This window comes from Oncorhynchus clarkii, chromosome 17 (assembly GCF_045791955.1).
Source record: "Oncorhynchus clarkii lewisi isolate Uvic-CL-2024 chromosome 17, UVic_Ocla_1.0, whole genome shotgun sequence".
Taxonomy (NCBI): domain Eukaryota; kingdom Metazoa; phylum Chordata; class Actinopteri; order Salmoniformes; family Salmonidae; genus Oncorhynchus; species Oncorhynchus clarkii.
In genome coordinates, this window is record NC_092163.1 from 66575804 (window position 1) to 66602519 (window position 26716).

The 26716-nt window shown below is 41.7% G+C and overlaps 1 protein-coding gene across 2 annotated transcripts in view; it reads right to left on the reverse strand.

Annotated features, from left to right (window-relative positions):
* Positions 1-216: 216 nt before the first annotated feature.
* The window catches only part of LOC139371293 (contactin-3-like), an 81943-nt gene continuing 55443 nt past the window's right edge, over positions 217-26716 (reverse strand). Inside the window, exons 9-24 of one of the 2 annotated variants that reach the window (XR_011627218.1) lie at positions 26359-26495; positions 25810-25939; positions 25020-25170; positions 24407-24534; positions 22000-22175; positions 12639-12756; positions 11264-11422; positions 11022-11171; positions 8721-8791; positions 7084-7318; positions 6591-6700; positions 4424-4610; positions 4037-4149; positions 3606-3771; positions 2061-3086; positions 217-1644 (exon numbers count right to left, since the gene is read on the reverse strand). Coding sequence is in view for 1 of the 2 variants with exons in the window: in XM_071111591.1 (XP_070967692.1) it covers positions 2980-3086; positions 3606-3771; positions 4037-4149; positions 4424-4610; positions 6591-6700; positions 7084-7318; positions 8721-8791; positions 11022-11171; positions 11264-11422; positions 12639-12756; positions 22000-22175; positions 24407-24534; positions 25020-25170; positions 25810-25939; positions 26359-26495 (2138 nt within the window). In the remaining variant the exon portion in view is untranslated. Of the gene's footprint in view, positions 3087-3605; positions 3772-4036; positions 4150-4423; positions 4611-6590; positions 6701-7083; positions 7319-8720; positions 8792-11021; positions 11172-11263; positions 11423-12638; positions 12757-21999; positions 22176-24406; positions 24535-25019; positions 25171-25809; positions 25940-26358; positions 26496-26716 lie in introns of both variants that reach the window. The other variant, XM_071111591.1, reaches the window with a different exon arrangement.

A 26716-nucleotide genomic window follows, 5' to 3' on the forward strand; every position in this document is an offset into this window, starting at 1 on the left:
CTCCTATGGGGACTGCCGAAGAACCCTTTTTTCTCAGAGTGAAGTTTGAGAAAGGGACATGACAGCAGCCAACTTTTCCCTTAATTTCCAGTCATGGCTCCATTGACATGACATCATTTATTTAGATGCTTTAATAACTGCTAAATTATGCTGCAGATTCAATCATACATTTATTATGCCCGGGATCTCTCAGGACCATAAAAGTATAGACCCCCCCCTTAAATAATTTTCCAAAAACTGATCCAGAAAGAGTGGATATGTCCGTCAACTTGTAAGACGTTCCAGTGAAGGCACTCATATGTCCTATACTTAAACATGTATGATTTATATATATTTTGCCGACTGATGATCGGAATTCTGAATAATCAGGAGGTCAAATGATAGACGTATTTAGAGGTCATTTGAATGCAGAAAATTACAAGTGGGATTTGTTTGACACAATAACTCTACATGATTCTATTCTAGGGAACCTTAACATTTCACTGTGTGCTGAATGCAGAGTGTGATATGCATCAATTATTAAGAGGAGCATGAGATACAGAACAAAATGTCAAGTCCCATCAGATTGTTTTAAATAGGGGTCTAAAGCTCAGGAGCCAACAGCTCTGTAAGGTGCCTAATACTATTTCACTATGCAGAGATGAGTGGCTTAGAGGGACAGGTGACCAAACTGGTATTCAGTTAACACAGCTCAAACACAAAGCATACAAGGTAATGGTTTAGCTACAGCTATAAAATCACTTGATCAAATTATTATGATTCAAACAGTTATCATGTAAAACTGATTTTGTCTGCTATAGTGGCCAATTTGACATTAGTTTGGGCATGTTGTCAGTTAGATAATTAGTTGTACTTCTTCAACCTCATAATAATAACTCAAGATGCCATGTACAGTTAGTTATATCAAAGGACGTCCAACCCATATAAACCACAACACATCTCTCCATTGAGCAGCTGACACCACAATTATGTAACATACCTTCATTAAAAACTCACATTACTTTGAAAACACAAGATAACTAAATATTTTTTGTCAACTACTTTGGTATGTAAATGTATTTAAGGCATTAGTAATCTTCAAGGATCAGTGTCAAACATAGATACAGTTGATGTCGGATGTTTACCAACACTTAGGTTGGAGTCATTAAAACTCGTTTTTCAACCACTCCACAAATTTCTTGTTAACAAACTATAGTTTTGGCAAGTCGGTTAGGACATCTATTTTGTGCATGACAAGTAATTTTTCCAACAATTGTTTACAGACAGATTATTTCACTTAATCACAATTCCAGTGGGTCAGAAGTTTACATACACTAAGTTGACTGTGCCTTTAGACAGCGTGGTTTTAGAAGCTTCTGATAGGCAAATTGACATCATTTGAGTCAATTGGAGGTGTACCTGTGGATGGATTTCAAGGCCTACCTTCAAACCCAGTGCCTCTTTGCATGAAATCATGGAAAAAATAAATAAAAAATCACCCAATAATTTTTTTTGTAGTCCTCCACAAGTCTGGTTCATCCTTGGAAGCAATTTCCAAATGCTTGAAGGTACCACGTTCATCTGTACAAACAATAGTACACAAGTATAAACTCCATGGGACCACGCAGCCATCATACCGCTCAGGAAGGTGACGCATTCTGTCTCCTAGAGATGAATGTACTTTAGTGCGAAAAGAGCGAATCAATCCCAGAACAACAGCAAAGGACCTTGTGAAGATGCTGGAGGAAACAGGTTCAAAAGTATTTATATCCACAGTAAAATAAGTCCTATATCGACATAACCTGAAAGGCCGCTCAGCAAGGAAGAAGCCACTGCTCCAAAACCGCCATAAAAAAGCCAGACTACGATTTGCAACTGCACATGGGGACAAAGATCGTACTTTTTGGAGAAATGTCCTCTGGTCTGATGAAACAAAAATAGAACTGTTTGGCCATAATGACCATTGTTATGTTTGGAGGAAAAAGTTGGAGGCTTGCAAGCCGAAGAACACCATCCCAACCGTGAAGCACGGCATCATGTTGTGGGGGTACTTTGCTGCAAGAGGGACTGGTGCACTTCACAAAACCGATGACATCATGAGGAAGGGAAATTATGTGGATATATTGAAGCAACATCTCAAGACATCAGTCAGGAAGTTGAAGCTTGGTCGCAAATGGGTCTTCCAAAAGGACAATGACCCCAAGCATACTTCCAAAGTTGTGGCAAAATTGCTTAAGGACAACAAAGTCAAGGTACTGTAGTGGCCATCACAAAGCCCTGACCTCAATCCTATAGGAAATGTGTGGGCAGAACTGCAAATGTGTGTTTGAGCAAGGAGGCCTACAAACCTGACTCAGTTACACCAGCTCTGTCAGGGGGAATGGGCCAAAATTCACCCAATTTAATGTGGGAAGCTTGTGGAAGGCTACCCAAAACATTTGACCCAAGTTAAAAATTTTAAAGGCAATGCTACCAAATACTAATTGAGTGTATGTAAACTTCTGACCCACTGGGAATGTGATGAAAGAAATAAAAGCTGAAATAAAGAATTCTCTCTACTATTATTCTGACATTTCACATTCTTAATATAAAGTGTTGATCCTAACTGACTTAAGACAAGGACTTTTTACTCTGATTAAATGTCAGGAATTGTGAAAAACTATATTTGGCTAAACTTCCGACTTCAACTGTACATATATAATGTAGACATCAGTACTCCCAAATAGAAGTATATTCCATTGGAAAAAAAAGATTTCCAAAATAGTTTTACAGCATGACAGCACTTATGATATGAGAGGAAACTGTTAAATATCATGCACACAAATTCATGTTTTCTACAGAACTTAATTGATATCCTCAATGCATGGCCCCTTCAAAATTCCTGTTCTGTCCAGCACTGCCACAGAGGGTTGCATCCATGCCTATCTGAATGCAGGAGCAGGCTGCTAGAGGAGAGGGAGTGAGGAGGGCCGGTAGGAGGCCTGTGACTGTGTCCAGACATCACCAGGAGGAGCTGAGGAGGAGGAGAGCGCTGATGAGGAATGCGGAGAGATGAGACAGCGATAGCGGATTGAGACTAGATGCTCCCGAACCTCGTGCGCCCATGCCTGAAACCACAAACCAGCAGTCAGAGAAGCTCTTCAAGAACTGAAAATTCCACTTTTCAAAAAGAGCAAGAAAACGAAGTCGGGGCAGTTTCTGTCTCTATCTGCTAATTTTGATGACAAGTCGTTGTAAATCAAAGGGCAACTGTGAATTACATAGTGCTTTCCATATCTCTATTTTTAATGGCTATCAACAGGATAGACCAACTACACAGAGATGATGAGGCTTATATCACATCAGAGAGCAGATCTCTTTTGGGGGGGGGCATTGTACTATTTTATATGCCGCAGAGCTGGGAAGTCAACAAGGAATAATAACCCAATGGCAGAGATGGATTGCGCCACACATGCATTTCTAAAAAGGTCGCATTTCTTGCACCCGAAATAAGTCTATTACACATGGTTGAAGAGGGATGCAAGAGCCCAAAATAAATGTTCTTTTTGGCTGATTTAATCATCATTAAAGCTTCATCAAGGAACACAGGAAGAGGAGAGGGGAGAGAGAGGAAATGGCAAACGTACTTAATTTGTGGATGTGGATGGGTTCGCTGCCCACACCTTCACCACCCTCACTCAGGGCCTTGATCTGGATCAAGTAGTTGTCGTTGGGAGACAGCGTCAGCTCCATCCTGGTTTTGTTTGTTATGATGCTGTTTACGTCATTGTACCGGTGTCTTCTCAACAGCACCTAGAAACGGCAATGCAAAACACACAATCAAAAATGAAAGATCGCCTGAAATGAGCAGTGAGGAGTGAGGGAATTTAAACTTGATTTGCTGATTGGATGATAAAATGGCTCCTAATGCTTGGTGACAGTACAGTGAGGTTTGCTGGTTGGAGCTATGGATGTTTTGTCCATGTAGAAAACCTTACCAAAATGATGGAAAGAGTGGGTTTGAGATGGTCGTGTTGTGCTTGACAAAAGAATAGAGCCACAGTGACATGAGACATACAAGATATCCGATGACCTCTGCCTCTGTCTCCATGGCTATCACAGGACCCCAGTGTAGAGTGAGCAGAGAGCCAATCATGGTCCACTCTACATTCAAAGGAGGCTGGCCTGGTGCTAAGAGAGAGAAGTGATGATGAAAGAGAGATGTTCATATAATACTTGTATAGTTTTACAAAATAATGAGTTTCTGTTCCCCCTAAATGTTTAAGTAAACATTTATATACAGTACAATCCTCCAAACAGCTGAAGGAAAATGTACTTACTACGACTGTGATAATTGTAGATTCTCACCTAGCTATCTTCAAGATAAATGCACTAATTGTAAGTCGTTCTGGATAAGAGCAACTGCTAAATGACTAAAACATACATGGAAATGAGATTCACTCACCTGGCTTCTTGGTGGTGGCGTTGATGTGTGTAGACTGTGGCCCTGTCCCTGCAGTGTTAAAGGCGCACACAGCTAGATAATACTGTGTGTTAGCGCTCAGTCCAGTCACATTAACCGCTGAGTAGTTTCCAGAGGTTCTGACTTTGCCTACTGTGTCAGGCTTGGTGTCATCTTCCCAGTACACCACCTGTTAACCAATGGAAAGAAAACAACAAGAGGTTGAGATATCAGACACAAGCAATTTAATTCTATTATTTTTTTTTACTCACATTATTAGAACAGCCTCATCATTCAATCTGTAATGCCATTTGGTGTGCAGTGGAGGACTGGCTTCCCAATCAATGATATATGGGTCTTCAATTTTTTGATACAAATCATCTCTAGCCCATGGTCATTCTACAAAGGCACCCAAGAGTAACCTCAATAAGTAAAATGACAAAGGGCTTGTTTAACACAGTATAGGGATATTCTTGTCACAATAATGTGTTTAAGATCCACTGTTTTTGGTTCAATAAAATGTATTCCCCTTACAAATCTGTATTTTCAATGATAAAAGTACAGTTTCTGTACTTAGAAATGAACACATCCAGCTACAGCATGGAGGAATATAGTATTCTCTTTAACACTAGACAGAGCAATTAATTACTTTCCTTGGGGGTATTAGCTTTCAATTAACGGTGCAGGTGAAGAGATATTTGATGAAGCAAATGAAGCAAATTAAATAATCCAATGCTAGCTTAGGGTCATTTTCAATATTCATGTTTCGGGTATGTTTCGGGTATTAAGTGACATAAGAGTAAAGTAAATAATTAGAGAGAAAATTTGAAGTCTGCTCTTGGGATAGGCACATCTACATTCCTGTTATTGGCCATGCAACTAAATTAACCTATTAGATACACATTTTTCATGCAGAAAACTTAACAATATACCATACTGGAGTAAAAAACTAGATTCATACTGTAGATCTAGATCCATACTCTCTGCTGCCAGTGACTGGAACGAATTGCAAAAATTGCTAAAGCTGGAGACTTACATTTCCCTAACTTTAAACATCAGCTATCTGAGCAGCTAACAGATTGCTGCAGCTGTACATAGTCCATCTGTAAATAGCCCACCCAATCTACCTACCTCATCCCCATATTGTTTTTATTTACTTTGCTGCTCTTTTCCACACCAGTATCACTACTTACAAACCATCGTCTGCTCATCATCTGCTCATCTATCACTCCAGTGTTAATCTGCTAAATTGTAATTACTTTGCTACTATGTCCTATTTATTGCCATACCTCATCATGCCATTTGCACACACTGTATATAGACTTTCTTTTTTTTTCTATTGTGTTATTGACTGTACGCTTGTTTATTCCATGTGTAACTCTGTGTTGTTGTTTCTGTTGCACTGCTCTGCTTTATCTTGGCCAGGTCGCAGTTGTAAATGAGAACTTGTTCTCAACTAGCCTACCAGGTTAAATAAAGGTTAAATAAAAATACAAATATATATCTATTTTTTAAATTAGATGATGGGCATATTATCAGTTTAGACCTATCCTGCCAGTTTGGCTACTAACAAAAACAATACTAATGCATCTGTCTGTGAAAGGTGTCATCTCTTTCAGAATCCTATGACCTCCACTGTACCCAACCTCTAAGGCTCAAGATGCATACTAACAGCTTACCCCCTTAAAAGCCCCTCTCTCTCCAATCCTGTTTGCTGACCTGATAGCACTATTGTATCAACACAATAAAGCCAGTGCCATGGCAACCAAAGGGTTTTGTTCCAGGGGGCAGAGGTGAGCAGGATTGAAAGAGCACTGGGAGAAAAGGAAAAGCTCTTCTTGCGTACTTAAATGGATGGATGAGAGCTTTTCTCAACTGGCTTTAAAAGCTGCTGCAGCTAAATGGTGGTGGTTGTTAGACACAGCTACTCTAAGCAGTGCTGGGACAAATACAGTACGTATAGGAATCAACATATTAACAAAATGTTGTCAAGGTTACAGAACTCCTCATGATATCTTATAACGTGACATGTTACAGTACACAGCACCCCAGGTGATATTTCAAGAACTGTGTGTTCAAATAGAATAAATTAAGCTACTGCTTTACATATAAACACTAGAAATGGCAATGTGCATGTGTTGTTTTATTGAGGAAATTGAGTGAATCCTACCTCATAACCCAGCACTCTTTCAGGGGTGACGGGGAGGGCTTCCCAAATCACTTCAACTGTAGCTGCAGATACACTCCTGCCCCAAACCCGCTTAGGAGCCTCACTGGGGACTGCAGAAATAGAGAGCTGGTGAGCACCCCACAGACTCATTCAACACCATCAAACAAACTAATAGGAAGGAGAGGAAAGCAGAGAATAGACCTGTAGATTCACTGGATAGAGCTTTTGCCTCCGCTTGGTTGTTATTGGGATCTGACTTGCATGGCAAATTCAAATAACACAGTACCTCACTGACAGCCCAGTGTAGTAAGTGTCTGCTAGGATTTCCTGTAATCTACCCCTGCAATAACTAATACCAAGTTGACACTCCCAGCTTGAGGGGGAAAGTGTCTAAACCAACGTATTTCATCTTTACTATAGAAGGTTGTGCCTCCAGAATGAAAAGATTAGGCGCGGTTTCAGCGTGACTTCCACTGGCAGCCGCTTCCTTTACCTTCCTCTGCTGAGAACACTGTGGCTATGGAACTGAAGGGGCCTTCCCCACGGTTGTTGTACGCCCCAACCTTCACATCGAACGGTGAGAAAGGCGGGATGGTGTCGTTGCGGAAGATGTATCGGGCCACCCCGGGCGTGGAGATGACCACTCGTGTCCAGGTGATGGCACCCAGCGGCCGGAAGGCGATGATGTAACCGAAGCCCTCTCCATTCTGCAGTTCCTCAGGCACGGGCTGGGAGCGAAACACAAAACTATAGTGATATTAAAACGCATACAGACAAATACACTGACACCCCTGCGTTTGTCATCAAGCACCTGCCAAAGAGGTCTTCAACCTTGGTTGCAATGATTAGATGTAGTGTTTAAACAATGGTTCCCCAAATGGCTGTGATTTTATTTGGTCCCCTAGTTTTCTGAGCAAAAAAATATTACATGTATTTTCTTTATAAAAAATGTGATTTTAATTTAGCAGATCTGTTCCAAAGTACTCCCACGCATAATAGAGTGTGTGATCATATACAAATCTATGCAAGTTTTGAAATGATTATGTTTTAGTCAAATATTATATATGTTTGGGCTTCTTGCTGTCAATTTGCAGTCCACAAATGATTTGTAATGATGTTCAGGCCCCCTGACCATTGGCCGGCGGCTGAATGTAGTTGATGATCCGAAATCACTGATTGTTTCATTTTTTCTCTCCCTGCATTAGCACATAATTGTGGATGAAGTGGGCTTCAAAGAAACAATCGCTGTCCCTCAGTTGAATCACATTGGAAGGGAGAAATGGCACTCCATGGCCAGCACAGAAGAGAGGGCTGGCTCTAGTGCCGATCATAATATTGCTCCATTCAATTCTGCACAATTAAGCAAAACCATTACCTGGCTGTGGGGAGGACAGTAAAAACCATTACCCGGCTATGGAGAGAACAGTAAAACCATTACCTGGCTGTGGAGAGGACAGTTAAACCATTACCCGGCTGTGGAGAGAACAGTAAAACCATTACCTGGCTATGGAGAGAACGGTAAAACCATTACCCGGCTATGGAGAGAACGGTTAAACCATTACCTGGCTATGGAGAGAACGGTAAAACCATTACCTGGCTATGGAGACAACAGTAAAACCATTACCTGGCTCTGGAGAGAACAGTAAAACTATTACCTGGCTATGGAGACAACAGTAAAACCATTACCTGGCTGTGGAGAGAACAGTAAAACCATTACCTGGCTGTGGAGAGAACAGTAAAACCATAACCTGGCTATGGAGACAACAGTAAAACCATTATCCAGCTATGGAGAGAACAGTAAAACCATTACCTGGCTATGGAGGGAACAGTAAAACTATAACCTGGCTATGAAGAGAAGAGTAAAACCATTACCTGGCTATGGAGAGAAAAGTAAAACCATAACCTGGCTATGGAGAGAACAGTAAAACCATTACCTGGCTATGGAGAGAACAGTAAAAATCTTATCCAGCTATGGAGAGTACAGTAAAACCATTACCTGGCTATGGAGAGAACAGTAAAACCATTACCTGGCTATGGAGAGAACTGTAAAACCATTACCTGGCTATGGAGAGAACAGTAAAACCATTATCCAGCTATGGAGAGAACAGTAAAACCTGACAGATAACTTACCTCCCAAGTTATCACTAATTCAGATTTTGTGCCTCCTCCGCCTCCAACATCAGTGGGAGCTGTATCAGGCACTGTAAGGCAAAGCCCAGAAGAGAGCAATTTTAAGGCTTTTAACATAGCTGAAATACAGGACTATATGCCATACGTCTAGTCTCATGACACAGCTTTACAGATTTTCCCAATTGTTTACACACTAAAACTGGCCCATGAGGCACAATGACCCAAACCTGTAACTAATTTAGTTGAACCAGACACCAGATCTGCAATACTATTGGCACATGTTTTGCTTTACACTCAGATTGCATTTCCATAACATTTGACAAAACACAACACACAATTCTCTACCTTTGACACAACCTTCACAACTAAAATGTCTTGTGTGCAAATGAAATGCAACAATGTTCAACAAGCTAAGCTCAATTACCAATTGATCTCTTTCTCTTTTCAAACACTAATTGCGAAATGTGTCACTTTGCAATCAGACCTCTGGCATGGATAAAAAGGCCACAGGTGAGTACTCCTGTGTTTGGAGAACAATGGAAGCAAACTTGGCAGAGAGAAGTAGAGGTAGAGGTGGAGGTGGAGGTAGAGGTGGAGGAAGACCAAGAACAAGGAGAGTAATCTCTGATGAAATTCGGGCAACTATGGTGGACCATGTGGAGAGGCTGACCTTGAGAGAGGCTGGGCAGAGAGTGCAGCCCAATCTGAGCCACTTCACCGTAGCATCAATCATCCGGACATTCCAAAATGAGAATAGTTATGTACTGCAGACATTGGACCTATCTTCGACTTTTACTATTTGACAGTAGTACCACATAAAGCCCAGTAAAGACTGTACATTCCAATACAGACTGTAAGGGGAAACAAAGCACATGTTTGGCGTATTAATGTATGTATGAAATTGAGAGCTATACTACTTTGTAACATGTTTATCTTGTGTACTGTACTACTGTAGTGTTTACTGTACTGCATGCTATTTTGTTTTTGTAGAACTGAAAGACGACTATTTACAGACGAATAGGAGGCTGCCATTGTGCAAATGGTAGTTCAAAATTATGCCATAAGACTGCAGGAAATCTAGCAACAGATTATTGAAAACCCTACCATCTTCTACAACAACAGAGTGAGCTTATCAACCATAGCCCGCATCCTTCAGAAACACCATCTCCGTAGAAAGCAAATCAACAGAAACCCATTCGAAAGGAATTCCCAAAGTGTAAAGGATAAATTGTATGAATATGTGCAAGTAAATATTGTAGTAGTATTACACTCTTGAAACATTAGAGACTCACTGATGTTGACAGTGAACTTTACTATACAGCAATTACAGTATTTACTGTCATATCAGAGAACAATGGAGTTGGATGCAAGTCCCATGCCCCCTGAACTCATATTCATAGATGAGTCTGGATTACACCTGCATTGCTTGCTGTTTGGGGTTTTAGGCTGGGTTTCTGTACAGCACTTTGAGATATCAGCTGATGTACGAAGGGCTAAATAAATACATTTGATTTGATTTGATTAAATTTAGCAAAGAAGAGGAGGAGAGGAAGGAACATCCATGGTCTACGCGCCATCATTGAGGTACTGTACCTGGCCAGCGCGGGGAAAATGTCGCCATATGTTCAGCTATGAGCCACAATGGGGTCCTCCACAGAACACTGCCTATCTCCTTAATTTCCTGAACACCTTACATGACAATCTTTTTCAGCTAGAGCAGAGAGGGCCAGGTGATCCTGAGCGGCAAATGTATGTTCTAGTTTGGGACAACGTGCGTTTTCCATCTGGCAGCTCAGGTCCGCAAATGCTTCCATGAGTACCTGAGATGTAGTATCAGCAAACGTGTGTTAACAATTGGGAAAAATTTATTTTATTTTACACCCAAGAAACTTCTCCCTTGATATTATCGACCCGACATGTTTTGGACTATATTGTCCAACTCAAATGCCAAATGTCACAAAGAATAAAAAACTTTTTTTAGATTTAGCTGTTCAGTTTAATATTCAGAAAATGCCATTTTACTTGACAACTGTTTCGTGCATAACACTGCAGACCGCGCATGTGCATCCTGATTCCAGCCCAAACAAAATGGTCCATCACAAGACATCTGGTTCAAGCAGCCTTTCATATAAGATGTCAGGGGTCTGTGTATACTGTATCTACAGTATTAATGTGTATGTGTGTGTTAGTGTATGTTAGTGTGTGTTAGTGTGTGTGTGTATGTGTGTTAGTGTGTGTATGTGTTTGTTAGTGTGTGTGTCTGCGTGTGTATTTTAGAAAGACTAGAGGAGAAACACTCACTCGTATCCTCTGTCCTGGTCTTGGCTGAGGCTGGACTGGGCTCTCCCATGCCCACACTGTTGCGGGCCACCACCCTGAACTCATACTCCACCCAGGCGTTCAGGCCCACCACAGTGGCTGTCAGTGTGTTGCCATTGATCACCTCAGGAACTGGAAGTGGAAAGTAGACCATTATTATCATGCTGGATAAACGTAGTTATAGTGTGCTTTGTTATGTACTTTATGGTAGATGTATAAACTACCTGTGTCCACAGCCTGCCAGCCCACAGTGAAGGGGGTCCGGGCCTGGATGATGTAGCCGGTGATAGGGCTGCCGTTGTCCCTGCCGGGGCTCCAAGAGAGCTGGGCCGTGCTATCTGTGATCTCCTCCACTGCTACTGTGTCCGGGGGCCCGGGGGGACCTGACTCAATCAGACAATTAGCAAAGTGAGCCTCCACACCGCACCACCATTCCCACCACCACCATAAACACCACACCCCCATTACCAACTCATCATCCTCTTGCCTTTACAGCTGGTCCAATGCCATCACACTCCCTCTTATTAAGCTCTGTGTCCTTTATCCGGCTTCACAGGGACATTTAATGCAGACATGGGATATGTGAGGCTGAGAAGTGATTAAGAGCATGGGATCACTAACGCCAGACAGGAACATGGGAGGGGACAATTTGTGAAACATATGCGTGTGTTAGAAAGATGGACAGTGAGAGGAAGTGATAGAGAGCGAGAGACCGCTACACTAAGAGGCAAAGAATGACAGACAGTGTTCATGGATATCTACTCCAAAGATGGTTGCATGCCATGATGTTGTTGTTTGCTCCACTGTTCCATTATTCAGATGTTTCTATGGTATTTTGTCGGTATGTAAATGAGCCAATTAAAGTTCTCTGTAATAAACAATGGCTTTCCAAAACACCTGGGACTGCTATTACAGGGTGTTATGGGTGTGCATACCAATGTAAATCACTACAGATAAGCTACAATAATGAGAGATGATGCACTACTCCAAACACATATCAACTACCACTGTGGAAGCTGCGTTCACAAAATGTACCAGTGCCAGAGTGTGTGCCTTTTTCAAATTCAGAGATGTCAAATATTGTCTTTCCATTATTTCAAAAATATGTCATAAAAATGTTGTTTTCATTAAACAAATACAACATGCCATGTCATGAAATGTAAAAAAAAATATGTAAGATATTTATAGATATTATATACATGTACATTTGTCTGCACAGTTCCCTTTTTTTTGTATATGAATACAGCATCATATTTGTCATAAAGGTAGCTTGACAGCAAGTTTAATTAACCATTATTCTTCATATAGGCCTATAAAATTAAGTATGCCTTCTAGATTCCAATTTCAGCTCCAATTTATTGCATGAATCAATTTTAATTCTGTCCAAGTTCTTACAAGATTTTTCATTGCAAGCTCTAAGGTCAAGTATTCACAGCCGACACTATATTGTATTTCAACATTCAGACTTTTCTAAAGAACTTAAAATGTCATCACTTCGGAGATATTAGTCACTGTACAAATGTGAATCTCATAGCCAGAGTGAACTGAACATGAATTCCATAAAGGAACCCTTACAACCTTTACAGTCGGTTCTCTTACCTTTCACAACCAAGATGGCCGAAGCGGACAAGCTCTCTACGTCGGTGTCGATAACACAGACATATTTCCCCCCGTGATTCAGCTGGATGTTACGAATCATCAGATCTCCTGAAATGCTCTACAAGGGATAACAAAAACACAATAACAAGAATATCTGGTGTAAGATCAAGAAATCTAAAGGAAATACACTCTGAACTGTTTCATCATTCTCTCTGAGCAATTGCATGTGTGATCCTACTGTAGGTAGACTAATAAACAGATGTATTACATCAGAACAATAGGGGGTGGCGCCCCTACCTTATTTTTCTTTCTAAGTGTGACTGTAGCTTTAACATTGAGGAAGCTCTGTGCACAGAGCTGCATGTGGTCCTCAGGCCACTGAGTCTTGTGACACACAGGAACCAACAAGAATGTCAGCTGTGTTCTAATCAAACAATCCTGTCGGCTACCCTTCAGGCACTGCGTGTTCCCCTACTCAGCCTCGCAGAGGACCCACAAAACAAACAAACACATTTCGGCTAATTGGCAAGATGATCCTAATTATTCCATAATTACATAAACCAGATTAGATAAGAAATTAGTATGTCTCACAGACTAGGAGCTAATACTGCTCTATATAAAACTGTGTGCTCTTTGAGATCCTAAAACTGATAAACTGTTGAAAAACCCAAAGATGAGCAAGATGTGATGAAACAGCTTCTGTACATTTTACCGTCTGCCATGGAGGCTTAGTATAGTTACATAAATTAATGTGGAAGAGCCATACAAGTAATAGTATTCATATTTTAAAGTGAGTGATATGGATCATATTTACAGTGTCTTCAGAATGTATTCATAACTCTTGACTTATTCCACATTTTACTGTTACAGACTGAATAAAAAATGTATTAAATATATATATTTTTATCCATCCACACATAATACCCCATAATGACAAAGTGAAAACATGTTTTTAGAAATGATAGCTAATTTATTGAAAAAATATCTAATTTACATAAGCATTCACACCCCTTTACTATGACACTTCAAAATCAGCTCAGGTACATCCAATATCCTTGAGATGTCACTACAACAACAAAAAATCCAAGATGACGTAGCAGTCAGACGTCTTTGTCTTTGTCCTGTCGTGTCCCTTGTATACAGTGCCTTGCGAAAGTATTCAGCCCCCTTGAACTTTGCGACCTTTTGCCACATTTCAGGCTTCAAACATAAAGATATAAAACTGTATTTTTTTGTGAAGAATCAACAACAAGTGGGACACAATCATGAAGTGGAACGACATTTATTGGATATTTCAAACTTTTTTAACAAATCAAAAACTGAAAAATTGGGCGTGCAAAATTATTCAGCCCCTTTACTTTCAAGGCAGCAAACTTTCTCCAGAAGTTCAGTGAGGATCTCTGAATGATCCAATGTTGACCTAAATGACTAATGATGATAAATACAATCCACCTTTGTGTAATCAAGTCTCCGTATAAATGCACCTGCACTGTGATAGTCTCAGAGGTCCGTTAAAAGCGCAGAGAGCATCATGAAGAACAAGGAACACACCAGGCAGGTCTGAGATACTGTTGTGAAGAAGTTTAAAGACGGATTTGGATACAAAAAGATTTCCCAAGCTTTAAACATCCCAAGGAGCACTGTGCAAGCGATAATATTGAAATGGAAGGAGTATCAGACCACTGCAAATCTACCAAGACCTGGCCGTCCCTCTAAACTTTCAGCTCATACAAGGAGAAGACTGATCAGAGATGCAGCCAAGAGGCCCATGATCACTCTGGATGAACTGCAGAGATCTACAGCTGAGGTGGGAGACTCTGTCCATAGGACAACAATCAGTCGTATATTGCACAAATCTGGCCTTTATGGAAGAGTGGCAAGAAGAAAGCCATTTCTTAAAGATATCCATAAAAAGTGTTGTTTTAAAGTTTGCCACAAGCCACCTGGGAGACACACCAAACATGTGGAAGAAGGTGCTCTGGTCAGATGAAACCAAAATTGAACTTTTTGGCAACAATGCAAAACGTTATGTTTGGCGTAAAAGCAACACAGCTGTACACACCATCCCCACTGTCAAACATGGTGGTGGCAGCATCATGGTTTGGGCCTGCTTTTCTTCAGCAGGGACAGGGAAGATGGTTAAAATTGATGGGAAGATGGATGGAGCCAAATACAGGACCATTCTGGAAGAAAACCTGATTGAGTCTGCAAAAGACCTGAGACTGGGACAGAGATTTGTCTTCCAACAAGACAATGATCCAAAACATAAAGCAAAATCTACAATGGAATGGTTCAAAAATAAACATATCCAGGTGTTAGAATGGCCAAGTCAAAGTCCAGACCTGAATCCAATCGAGAATCTGTAGAAAGAACTGAAAACTGCTGTTCACAAATGCTCTCCATCCAACCTCACTGAGCTCGAGCTGTTTTGCAAGGAGGAATGGGAAAAAATGTCAGTCTCTCGATGTGCAAAACTGATAGAGACATACCCCAAGCGACTTACAGCTGTAATCGCAGCAAAAGGTGGCGCTGAAGGCCCATTCTGCTGGCCGTGGCCTGCTAGCTACCTAGAGCTACTTGGAACCCTACTAATCCACGACTGGTCTATCGATGTCACCGCACGAAGAGGCAAAAACAGACTTACCTCCATCGCTACGTCCCCCAAAGGCATTTCTGTTAACTTTCTTGCCCCGGTCTACTAACTGCTAGCTTGCTCGCTCCAGTCTGCTAACTGCTAGCTTGCTGGCCCCAGTCTGCTAACTGCTTACTTGTTAGCCCCGGCCTACTAACTGCTAGCTTGTTAGCCCCGGCATGCTAACTGTCAGAATCGCCATGTCCCCAGCCAGCCCAACCACTCACTGGACCCATATGTTCACTTGGCTATGCATGCCTCTCTCTAATATCAATATGCTTAGTCCATTACTGTCCTGGTTAGTGATTACTGTCTTATTTCACTGTAGAGCCTCTAGCCCTGCTCAATATGCCTTAACCAACCATGTTGTTCCACCTCCTACATATTCGATGACATCACCTGGTTTAAATGTCTCTAGGGACAATATCGCTCTCACCAATGCCTAGGTTTACCTCCAATGTACTCACATCCTACCATACCTTTGTCTGTACACTATGCCTTGAATCTATGCTATCGTTCCCAGAAACCTGCTTCTTTTACTATCTGTTCTGAACCGGCTAGGCGGCCAGTTCGTATAGCCTTTTGCCGTACCCTTATCCTACTTCTCCTCTGTTCTTCACATGATGTAGAAGTTAATCCAGTGCCTTGCTCCACTCCCACTCCCAGGTGCTCTCATTTGTTGACTTCTGTAACCGTAATAGCCTTGGTTTCATGCATGTTAACATTAGAAGCTTGTTTTACTCTCTGCTTTAGCACACTCTGCCAACCCGGATGTCTTAGCCATGTCTGAATCCTGGCTTAGGAAAACCACCAAAAACCCTGAAATCTCCATTCCTAACTGTAACATTTTCCACCAAGATAGAACTCCCAAAGGGGGCGGTGTTGCAATCTACTGCAAAGATAGAAAGTAATACAGAACTCTGCAGGCTAAGTCTGTACCCAAACAATCTGAGTTTCTACTTCTAAAAATTCACCTTTCCAGAAACAAGTCTCTTACTGTTGCCGCTTGCTATAGACCACCCTCTGCCCCCAGCTGTGCCCTTGACACCATATGTGAACTGATTGCCTGCCATCTATCTTCTGAGCTTGTGCTACTAGGTGACCTAAACTGGGACATGCTTAACGCCCCGGCCATCCTACAATCTAAGCTTGAAGCCCTCAATCTCACACAAATTATCAATGAACCTACCAGTTACAACCCCAAATCCGTAAACACGGGCACCCTCATAGATATCAACTAACTCCCCCTCCAAATACACGATACGCGATCACTGCCTCATTGCCTCCCTAAAACACTTCTACGAGCAGGCCTTTCTAATCGACCTGGCTGGGGTATCCTGGAATGACATTGACCTCATCCCATCAGTAGAGGATGCCTGGTTATTCTTTAAAAGTGCCTTTCTCACCATCTTAAATAAGCATGCCTCGTTCAAAAAATGTAGAACTAGGAATAGATATAGTCCTTGGTTTACTCCAGACCTGTCTGCCCTTGACCAGCACAAAAGCTTCCTATGGCATTCTGCATTAGCACCTCCTCCCAGCTGCCCACTGCTCTGAGGCTAGGAAACACTTACCACCGATAAACCCACTATAATTGAGAATTTCAATAAGCATTTCTCTACGGCTGGCCATGCTTTCCACCTGGCTACCTCTACCCCGGTCAACTGCCCGGCACCCTCCACAGCAACCCACCAAAGCCCCCACCATTTCTCCTTCACCCAAATCCAGATAGCTGATGTTCTAAAAGAGCTTAAAATCTGGACCCCTACAAATCAGCCGGGCTAGACAATCTGGACCCTCTCTTTCTAAAATCATCAACCCCTATTACTAGCCTGTTCAACCTCTCTTTTGTATCGTCTGAGATTCCCAAAGATTGGAAAGCTGCTGCGGTCATCCTACTCTTCAAAGGGGGTGACACTCTAGACCCAAACTGCTACAGACCTATAGCTATCCTACCATGTCTTTCTAAGGTCTTTGAAAGCCAAGTTAACAGATTACCGACCATTTCGAATCCCACCGTACCTTCTCCGCTATGCAATCTGGTTTCAGAGCTGGTCATGGGTGCACCTCAGCCACGCTCAAGGTCCTAAGCGACATCATAACCGCCATTTAAAAGAGACATTACTGTGCAGCCCTATTCATCGACCTGGCCAAGGCTTTCGACTCTATCAATCACCACATTCTTATTGGCAGACTCAACAGCCTTGGTTTCTCAAATGATTGCCTCGCCTGGTTTACCAACTACTTCTCTGATAGAGTTCAGTGTGTCAAATCGTAGGGCCTGTTGTCCGGATCTCTGGCAGTCTCTATGGGGGTGCCACAGGGTTCAATTCTCAGGCCGACTCTCTTCTCTGTATACATCAATCATGTCGCTCTTGCTGCCTGTGAGTCTCTGATCCACCTCTACGCAAACAACACCATTCTGTATACTTCTGGCCCCTCTTTGGACACTGTGTTAACTAACCTCCAGATGAGCTTCAATGCCATTCAACTCTCCTTCCGTGGCCTCCAACTGCTCTTAAATGCAAGTAAAACGAAATGCATGCTACTCAATCGATCACTGCCCGCACCTGCCCGCCCGTCCAGCATTACTACTCTGGACGGCTCTGACTTAGAATACGTGGACTACAAATACGTGGACTACAAATACCTAGGTGTCTGGCTAGACTGTAAACTCTCCTTCCAGACTCACATTAAGCATCTCCAATCCAAAATTAAATCTAGAATCGGCTTGCTACATCGCAACAAAGCATCCTTCACTCATGCTGCCAAATATACCCTCGTAAAACAGACCATCCTACCGTTCCGCGACTTCGGCGATGTCATCTATAAAATAGCCTCCAACACCCTACTCAACAAATTGGATGCAGTCTATCACAGTGCCATCCGTTTTGTCACCAAAGCCCCATACACTACCCACCACTGCAACCTGTATGCTCTCGTTGGTTGGCCCTCGCTTCATACTCGTCGCCAAACCCACTGGCTACAGGTCATCTACAAGTCTCTGCTAGGTAAAGCCCTGCCTTATCTCAGCTCACTGGTCACCATAGCAGCACCCACTCGTAGCACGCGTTCCAGCATTTATATCTCACTGGTCACCCCCAAAGCCAATTCCTCATTTGGTCGCCTTTCCTTCCAGTTCTCTGCTGCTAATGACTGGAATGAACTGCAAAAATCACTGAAGCTGGAGACTCACATCTCCCTCACTAGCTTTAAGCACCAACTGCCAGAGCACCTCACAGATCACTACACCTGTACATAGCCCATCTGTAAACAGCCCATCTATCTACCTCATCCCCAAACTGTGTTTATTTATTTATCTTTCTCTTTTGCACCCCAGTATCTCTACTTGCACATTCATCTTCTGCACATCTACCATTCCAGTGTTTAATTGCTCTATTGTAATTACTTCGCCACCATGGCCTATTTATTGCCTTAACTCCCTTATCTTACCTCATTTGCACTCACTGTATATAGACTTTTGTTTTCTTTTTTCTACTGTATTATTGACTGTATGTTTTGTTTATTCCATGTGTAACTCTGTGTTGTTGTATGTGTCAAATAGCTATGCTTTATCTTGGCCAGGTCGCAGTTGCAAATGAGAACTTGTTCTCAACTAGCCTACCTGATTAAATAAAGGTGAAATAAGAAATAAAAATGAAAAACTTGTTCCAATTCAATTGTTTGGGCATGATTTAGAAAGAAACACAACTATCTACACAAGGTCCTGTAGTTAACAGTTGAAGTCAGAGCCGAAACTGTACCATGAAGTCCAAGGAACTGTCCGTATATCTCTGAGATATAATTGCGATGAGGCACATATCTCTGGAATGTTATAAAACCATTTCTAGAGTGTTGAAAGGTTCCAAGAGCATAGTGGTTTCCATCATTGGGAAATGGAAAAAATATGGAACTACCCAGACTCTGCCTAGAGCTGGCCGTCCGACCAAACTGAGCAACCGGCAAGAAGGACCACTGACATAAAATCTGAGTTCCTTGGCTGAAATAGGAGAACCTGCCAGAAGGACAACAGTCACTTCACCACTCTGGGCTTTATTGGAGAGTGGCCATACAGAGACCACTCCTGAGAAAAAGGCACATGAAAGACTATGAGAGCATAAGGCAAATGATTCAGTGGTCTGATGAGCCAAACATGTTACTCTTTGGCCTGTATGCAGCTCATCACCTGTCTAACACCATCCCAACCGTGAAGCATGGCAGTGGCAGCATCATGCTATGGGGATGCTTTTCAGCAACAGGGACTGGGAGACTGGTAGGGATAGAGGGAACAATGAAAGGAGTCAAATACAGGCAAATGCTTGAAGAGAACCTGCTTCAGAGTGCAAAAATGTAAGTTCCCAACAGGACAATGACCCCAAGAATACAGTCAAAGCAAGACTTACATGGCTTCAGAATGAGAATGTGAAAGTCCTTGAGTGGCCCATACAAAGCCCACACTTGAATCTCACTGAAAATCTGTGGAAAGACTTGAAGACATCTAACTTAACAGAGCTTGAGAAAATCTGCAAGGAAGAATGTGAGAAAATCCCCAAATCCAGATGTGTAAAGCTGATACAGACATACACAAGACGACTCAAAGCTGTATTCACAGTCAAAGGTGCTTCTACAAAGTATTGACTCAGGGGTGTGAATACTTCTGGAAATGAGATATTTCTGTATTTCATTTTCAATACATTTGCAAAAATGTCTAAAACATGTTTTCACTTTGTCATGATGGAGTATTGTGTGTAAACGGGTGAGAGAAAAAAAAAGAGGTTCTACCTGGACCACTGTATCTGCAGTTAATTATTAGGCACATATCAAGGCTACCATCACTCTGGGGAGTTGGAACTCACATTCCAAAAATCCAGGGCTAATGTTCACTTGGTGAAGTGATCTGTTACACATACACAGTATGTCATCCTTCAGGACTTGGAGTGTGCTTGTGAAGAGATGATTCACCTGAGGGCTAGCCAGGTTAGACACACTCAAGTCACGCCAGATTTCATCAACTCACTGGGCAGTGACCACAACTTGGCTTGGCTGCAATTGGGTATGAACGCTAGAGGTCTTCATAGGTCCAAAACGTTAGACCTGTTCCGAAATGGACCTGGGGCTTTCCCACCCGGACCCGATATGCATAAATATTTGTTTATATATAGAGAACCATTCTAAACGGACCTGGAGACACATACCTGAGACCCGTATCAGATCCGACCTAGACCCGGTTCTCGGGTATTCGGGTACAGGTGGATCCGTGAAGACCCTCTAATGAACGGCCTGAGGATCCTCACGTTTCAGAGTCAAAGACCAAGCGGAGCAGAGTGGCACTTATGTGAAGCTAAGGGATGGCATGGCACTCCTCTCCTCTAAGAGGTTAACATGCTTATGCCATGTCTACGTCTGACATACCAGCCAGCAGATGTCTGACCGGAGTACGAGGGGTTAAATCCCATGCTTTGGCAGGCAGGAAGCTATGAGGCAGATCTGGTTTAATTATGTTAATTCATTCATTAGAAGCTGTTGAGAGGAGCTGGTTATCTCCTTGGGCATTGGGATATGGAATCTGTGAAAACTCTTTCTCATTATGTGTGTGTCCACATGTCAATGTCATTTGTAATTTCCACGCAGGAGTGAACTTAGCATGACCACAACATTGGAGGGGTTCAACTCCAATACCAACCTCAAATTTTATCCATTCATTAAGTTTTTTTCCAACTATATCCATACAATGAACCTGGGGTGAGGAATGAATCCATAAAACAGTGAAAACATTTCCCTAAAACTATTTGGCAGAGACAAGTGCAGAACAAATGAATATCAAAACTGAACACATATTTTCAACAAAGAGTAGTCTCTTATCGTTAATTCAAGGAATGAGGAATTTTACAGGTGCCAAGGCTTGCCCTTGGTTAATGCCAGCCAACTCATTATAAAACTCTTTCGGGGCACAAGATTCATAAATAGGTATGCAAATTAAATTACAGCAAAGAGAGATGATAACAAAATGTTCTCCCTTGAGGTGGATGGATGAAAAGTAAAAATACTTTTAATTAATCAGGCTTATTCCACCATAGAAACATTTTATGGATTAGCATGATCTCCTATGAAATACTATGGCTTTTCACCTTTATATTGTCTTATGGATAACATTGCAATTGATATGAGCTGTCCAATAGACAGGGAGAGGAAATATGCATGGCAGATTCATTGAAAAAGAGAAACTATAGCTTGAAACAATGGAAATTAAATACAGCCTATTGAAGCAACACTTCAATGAGACTGCTGCTAAGATTTGATCCCAACACATCCTTCATTTGTACTCTTCTTGAATACACATTTAATAAAGTAGCCTACTGTGTGACAATAGGGATTTTAGATGTTTTTAAGATGTAGACAACCTATTATACAGAGATTATACAGTTTCCAAATAAGGCATATTGTTTTGTATAGTCTGCCACACTGTGTGAAAAAAATATCCCACACTCTTATAAACAAGGCTGCTATCTAGAACCTAAAAGGGTTCTTCGGCTTTCCTAGTAGGAGAACCCTTTGAAAAAGCCTTTTGGGTTCCATGTAGAACCATTTCTACAGAGGGTTCTACATGGATCCCAAAATTGTTCTACCTGGAACCAAAAAGGGTTCTCCTATGGGGATAGCTGAATAACCCTTTTTTCTAAGAGTGTAGAATAGCCTCACAGCGGTGGTCCAATGCTGCTGATGACTTACCCCTCCTACTCTGTCGAAATGGTCGGCATCCCCGTGGAAGTCTATGAGCTGCCCGTTGAATTCCCAGGAGAAAGACACATCCAAGGCTGGATCGCTGGCTATCTGGCAGGGCAGCACGATACTCTCGCCAACAATGATCTCCATGTTAGCAGGCCTCTGGGTGATTCTGGTGGGCTCTGTCCAGGCAACGACAGTTTAGTATGCATCTTAATACTCTCTGGGTGGGATCCACTAAATTCAAACAACTCTAGTGTTTAAGATTATAATTATATCAAACTATTATTATGACAAGGATCACCATAGCTACATGTATCTAGCTTCTAGAACTTAACTTTCAAACTATTGTTGCCTAACTAACATTTAACCTTTTTGGGATAGGGGGCAGCATTTTCACTTTTGGATGAATAGCATGCCCAGAGTGAACTGCCTCCTATGTCCCAGATACTAATATACGCATATTATTATTAGTCATTCAAACAGTTTCTAAAACTGTTTGAATTATGTCTGTGAGTATAACAGAACTCATATGGCAGGCAAAAACCCGAGAAAAAATCCAACCAGGAAGTGGGAAATCTGAGGTTTGTAGTTTTTCATATCAGCCCCCATTGAAGATACAGGGTGATATTAGTTATGTTTCACTTCCCAAGGCTTCCACTAGATGTCAACAGTATTTAGAACCTGTTTTGAGAATTCTACTCTAAAGGAGGGGCTCATAAGGGCTCTTTGAGTGAGTGGTCTGACAGAGTGCCACAGCCTCGGTCTGGCGCGCTCATGTGAAAAGTAGCTACGTTCCACTTCATTTGTACAGACAAAGGAATTGTCCGTTTGGAACATTAATGAAGTGTTGTGTTAAAAACATCCTAAAGATTGATTCCATACTTAGGTTGGCATGTTTCTACGGGCTGTAACGGAACTTTTTGAACTTTTCGTCCGACGTTCGTCGCGACCTGAACACGCTTTTGGATTTGTTTACCAAACGCCCTAACAAAAGAAGATATTTGGACATAACTGATGGACATTATCGAACAAATCAAACATTTATGGTGGAACTGGGATTCCCGGGAGTGCATTCTGATGAAGATCATCAAAGGTAAGTGAATATTTAAAATGCTATTTCTGAGTAATGTTGACTACCCAGTATCTTTTGGCTGCTTTGTTATCTAAAGGCTGTACTCAGATTATTGCATGGTTTGCTTTCTCCGTAAAGTTTTTTTATTTTTTAAATCTGACATAGCGGTTGCATTAAGGAGAAGTTTATCTAAAGTTTCATGTATAATAGTAATATCTTTATCAATGTTTATTATGAGTATTTCTGTAAATTGATGTGGCTCTCTGCAATATCACTGCATGTTTTAGAACTACTGAGCGTAACGCGCCAATGTAAATCAGATTTTTTTATATAAATATGAACTTTATCAAACAAAACATACACGTATTGTGTAACATCAAGTCCTATGAGTGTCATCTGATAAAGATCATCAAAGGTTAGTGATGAATTCTTATCTCTATTTCTGCTTTTTGTGACTTCTCTCTTTGGCTGGAAAAAATGGCTGTTTTTCTGTGGCTTGGTGGTGACCTAACAATCGTTTGTGGTGCTTTCACTGTAAATCCTTTTTGAAATCAGACACTGTGGCTGGATTAACGAGAATATATCTTTTAAATGGTGTAAAATACTTGTATGCTTGAGGAATTTTAATTATAAGATTTTTGTTGTTCTGAATTTGCCACCCTGCACTTTCACTGGCTGTTGCTAGCGGTACCCCAGTCCTAGCCAGGTTAACACAATTTCTGGTTAACACTTCATATTTGCATGGTCAAATTGGGGGAAAATGTTTGAAGTAGGATTATGCAAGCAGAATACATTCCCAATGGTGGCTGCAGTGGAGTATGGGCATTGTAAGAGAAAGGTCAGGATAATTAAATTTCATTAGATTACAGGGTTCAGCTGTTGGCGTATGACCTAAAAAAGCTAATGAGAAAAACAATGGAGGTAGTGACGGACGCTTACAATACATGTACCTGATAACTGCACCAACACACTACGTCACCACACCCATAAATAAAGACCTTCACTTAATTGCTGTATAATAACTTGTCTATTTCACCACTCTCTCTAGTGAAATCAATTCCAATTGCTTTAATTGCAAAATTACAACCTTGTCTATGTACAGACAAAATAGTAATGACCAATTGAAGTAGTACGGACAAATTGTAACGATCACTTTCATTAAATGTTAGGCTAGAATTATTGGTACAATAATCAGTACAAGACAGTAGATAAAAATATCCGACAGTAATGACAGCGGTTGATGTTAAAAATGGCAATTACGTTAAAATCATGAACCAAAATGAAAAGTTTTTGGGAGATGCATCGGGCTTATTGTGAGAACACGTTATGATATCACACCTGTGATAAGGAGTCTTCCGGTGGCGCTTGCAGTCCCAAACTGATTTTTAGCGATGCATGTGTAGCTCCCCGCATCCCTTCTGGTTGCGTTGACAATCTTCAGTGTCCCGTTGGCAAGCAGAGTAATCCTAGGGGATAAATAACAGAGGTTCTGAGCTGTTGCTTGGGTAGAGAATAGAAGAGCCATTTTTGAATACAGTCCAAGTGCTAGGATGCATAATAGCCTTCCGTTTCAACATCATTTCCATTTTCCCTTGTATTCCAACAGAGAAAACTGAAAATTGACTTTGCATTTAGCAATTTCCTGTGAAATTGGTGTCCTAATGCCAATCCTTCTACCCAGGCTTGCCATCCAAGAGATGGTTATCTGCATGTGAATTTTTGAATTTAAACAAAATAAGCCTGACTGAAACCTGAATGACTGAAATGTAGGTATTTGCATATGCTAAGCATTCAATATGCACAGACTCCGCATACAACATTTACTATCTATATCTACATTTTTCCAGGGGTTTGTTTTCCTCTCATAGGCCTTTCCCCCTATTCATCCACACATCTGCAAATATTCTAATAACACACAGCTGCCCTTTGTTCATGCTGGGTTTCACACTACCTCTCGTTTTTCTGCACGATCTCATTGCTTTTCTTCCACAGGCTAATTGCCCGGGGCGAGGCTTGGGGCTTGCACTCCAGAACCACTTCACTGCCTGAGCGAGCTTTCAGCAGGGGCTTCAGTGGATTCTTGGAGAAACTGGGAGGTGATGCTTTAGGAGACACAGGGGGGGAAGTGAAGAAGACAACTTGAACCAACTCACAGATCAACTGTGCTGAGCTGAGATTGACTGTCGTTCCCTCCCTCCTTCCCCTATCCAATGGCATCAAAACCAGGATCTCCATAGGAACTGCTTCAGAGCTTCAGTGATGAAGCCATGTCAGCGATGAAGCCATTTCCCCCCTCCCCCATAGAGACCAGTCCTCACTACACACTATGGGCTTCTCTAAACGTTGGGCTTTGTCTGTCATCATCACATTTTGTCAGTCATCATCTGAGACCCCCAGTGTCATTAAATATCAAGACAGAATTGGATTTCTCATCCAGTCAGTCAGATAGAACTCAGCAAAGCTCTCCGAATAAATCGATATGTAATCTACATGAGAAAGCCCTCTGATACCACTGTGCAATGCGTTTGTAGTATCAAAATCAATATGGTGAAATGATTGAAAGTAAAATGAGACACTCCATCAGATTCATATTTTCTTCTCTGGAGCCGAAGTGGCATTAAATGAGGCTGCGAGTGAATGTTGAAAAGGGCAACGGCAGGGTGCTAGTTTTATCTTTAAGAATATGATCAAACACACAGCAATCTAGACACACATAAAAGCAGAGAGGAAAGCTATCTTACCTAACACCATTAGCTCAGCGCTGGAATAAATAATGCCATGTTTGTTTTCAGCCACACACTGATACATTCCGGCGTCTGACAGGTTTAATGCTGCTATGGAGAGAGCCCCGTTTTCGATTTGTACCCGGCCCTGTGGACGAGAAAGCAAGCAGATCTGCATATGTATTGCTAGAGCAGTCTATTATGTCCACAGGCGCAAATGCAATTACTTGTACACTATGAAGAGACAAGAGAGGGGAAGAAATAACACTTTATAGCACCCTGTTCTGGTATGTATGCTCAGGTTGGAACTGGGATAGGGTGAGGGGGTAGAAAATGCTGACCTGCTACTTCAACAAAAACAAAGAAAGTAATGTTGTCAATAGCAGTAGACCACTAATAAGCTATGTATTTCCCATGGCCATCAAGTTGGAAAAGCCACTAAAACATTTTGCTGCTGATGTATTACTCAGACTGAATTTGGACCCCATCAGCTGTTCAGAGATGCTGAAGCACAGCACACTATGTGGAGATGCTGATGTGGTTTAACATGCAAGACTCCATACATACCTCTGCAATTAGGTTGTCTCCATTCCTCAGCCAACTGTAGGAGGGCTTGGGTTTTCCGTTTGCCTTACACTCCCAGAACAGGTTCTCCTCAATGGACAGGGCCCCGTCGATCATTGTTTGCAGCCAATGGGGTTTTGCTATGAAAAGAGGGAATATGCAGATGTCAGGGACATGATGTGTCAAAGAAATAATGATGATAACAAGGACAACAGAGCCAAGACTGAAAATAAATTGTTATCGTGGACCGCTGACATAATATCAGAATTGTGCCTTAACCTCTTTGATCTCTAGGGGCGCTATTTCATTTTTGGATAAAAAACGTTCCCGTTTTAAGCGCAATATTTTGTCACGAAAAGAT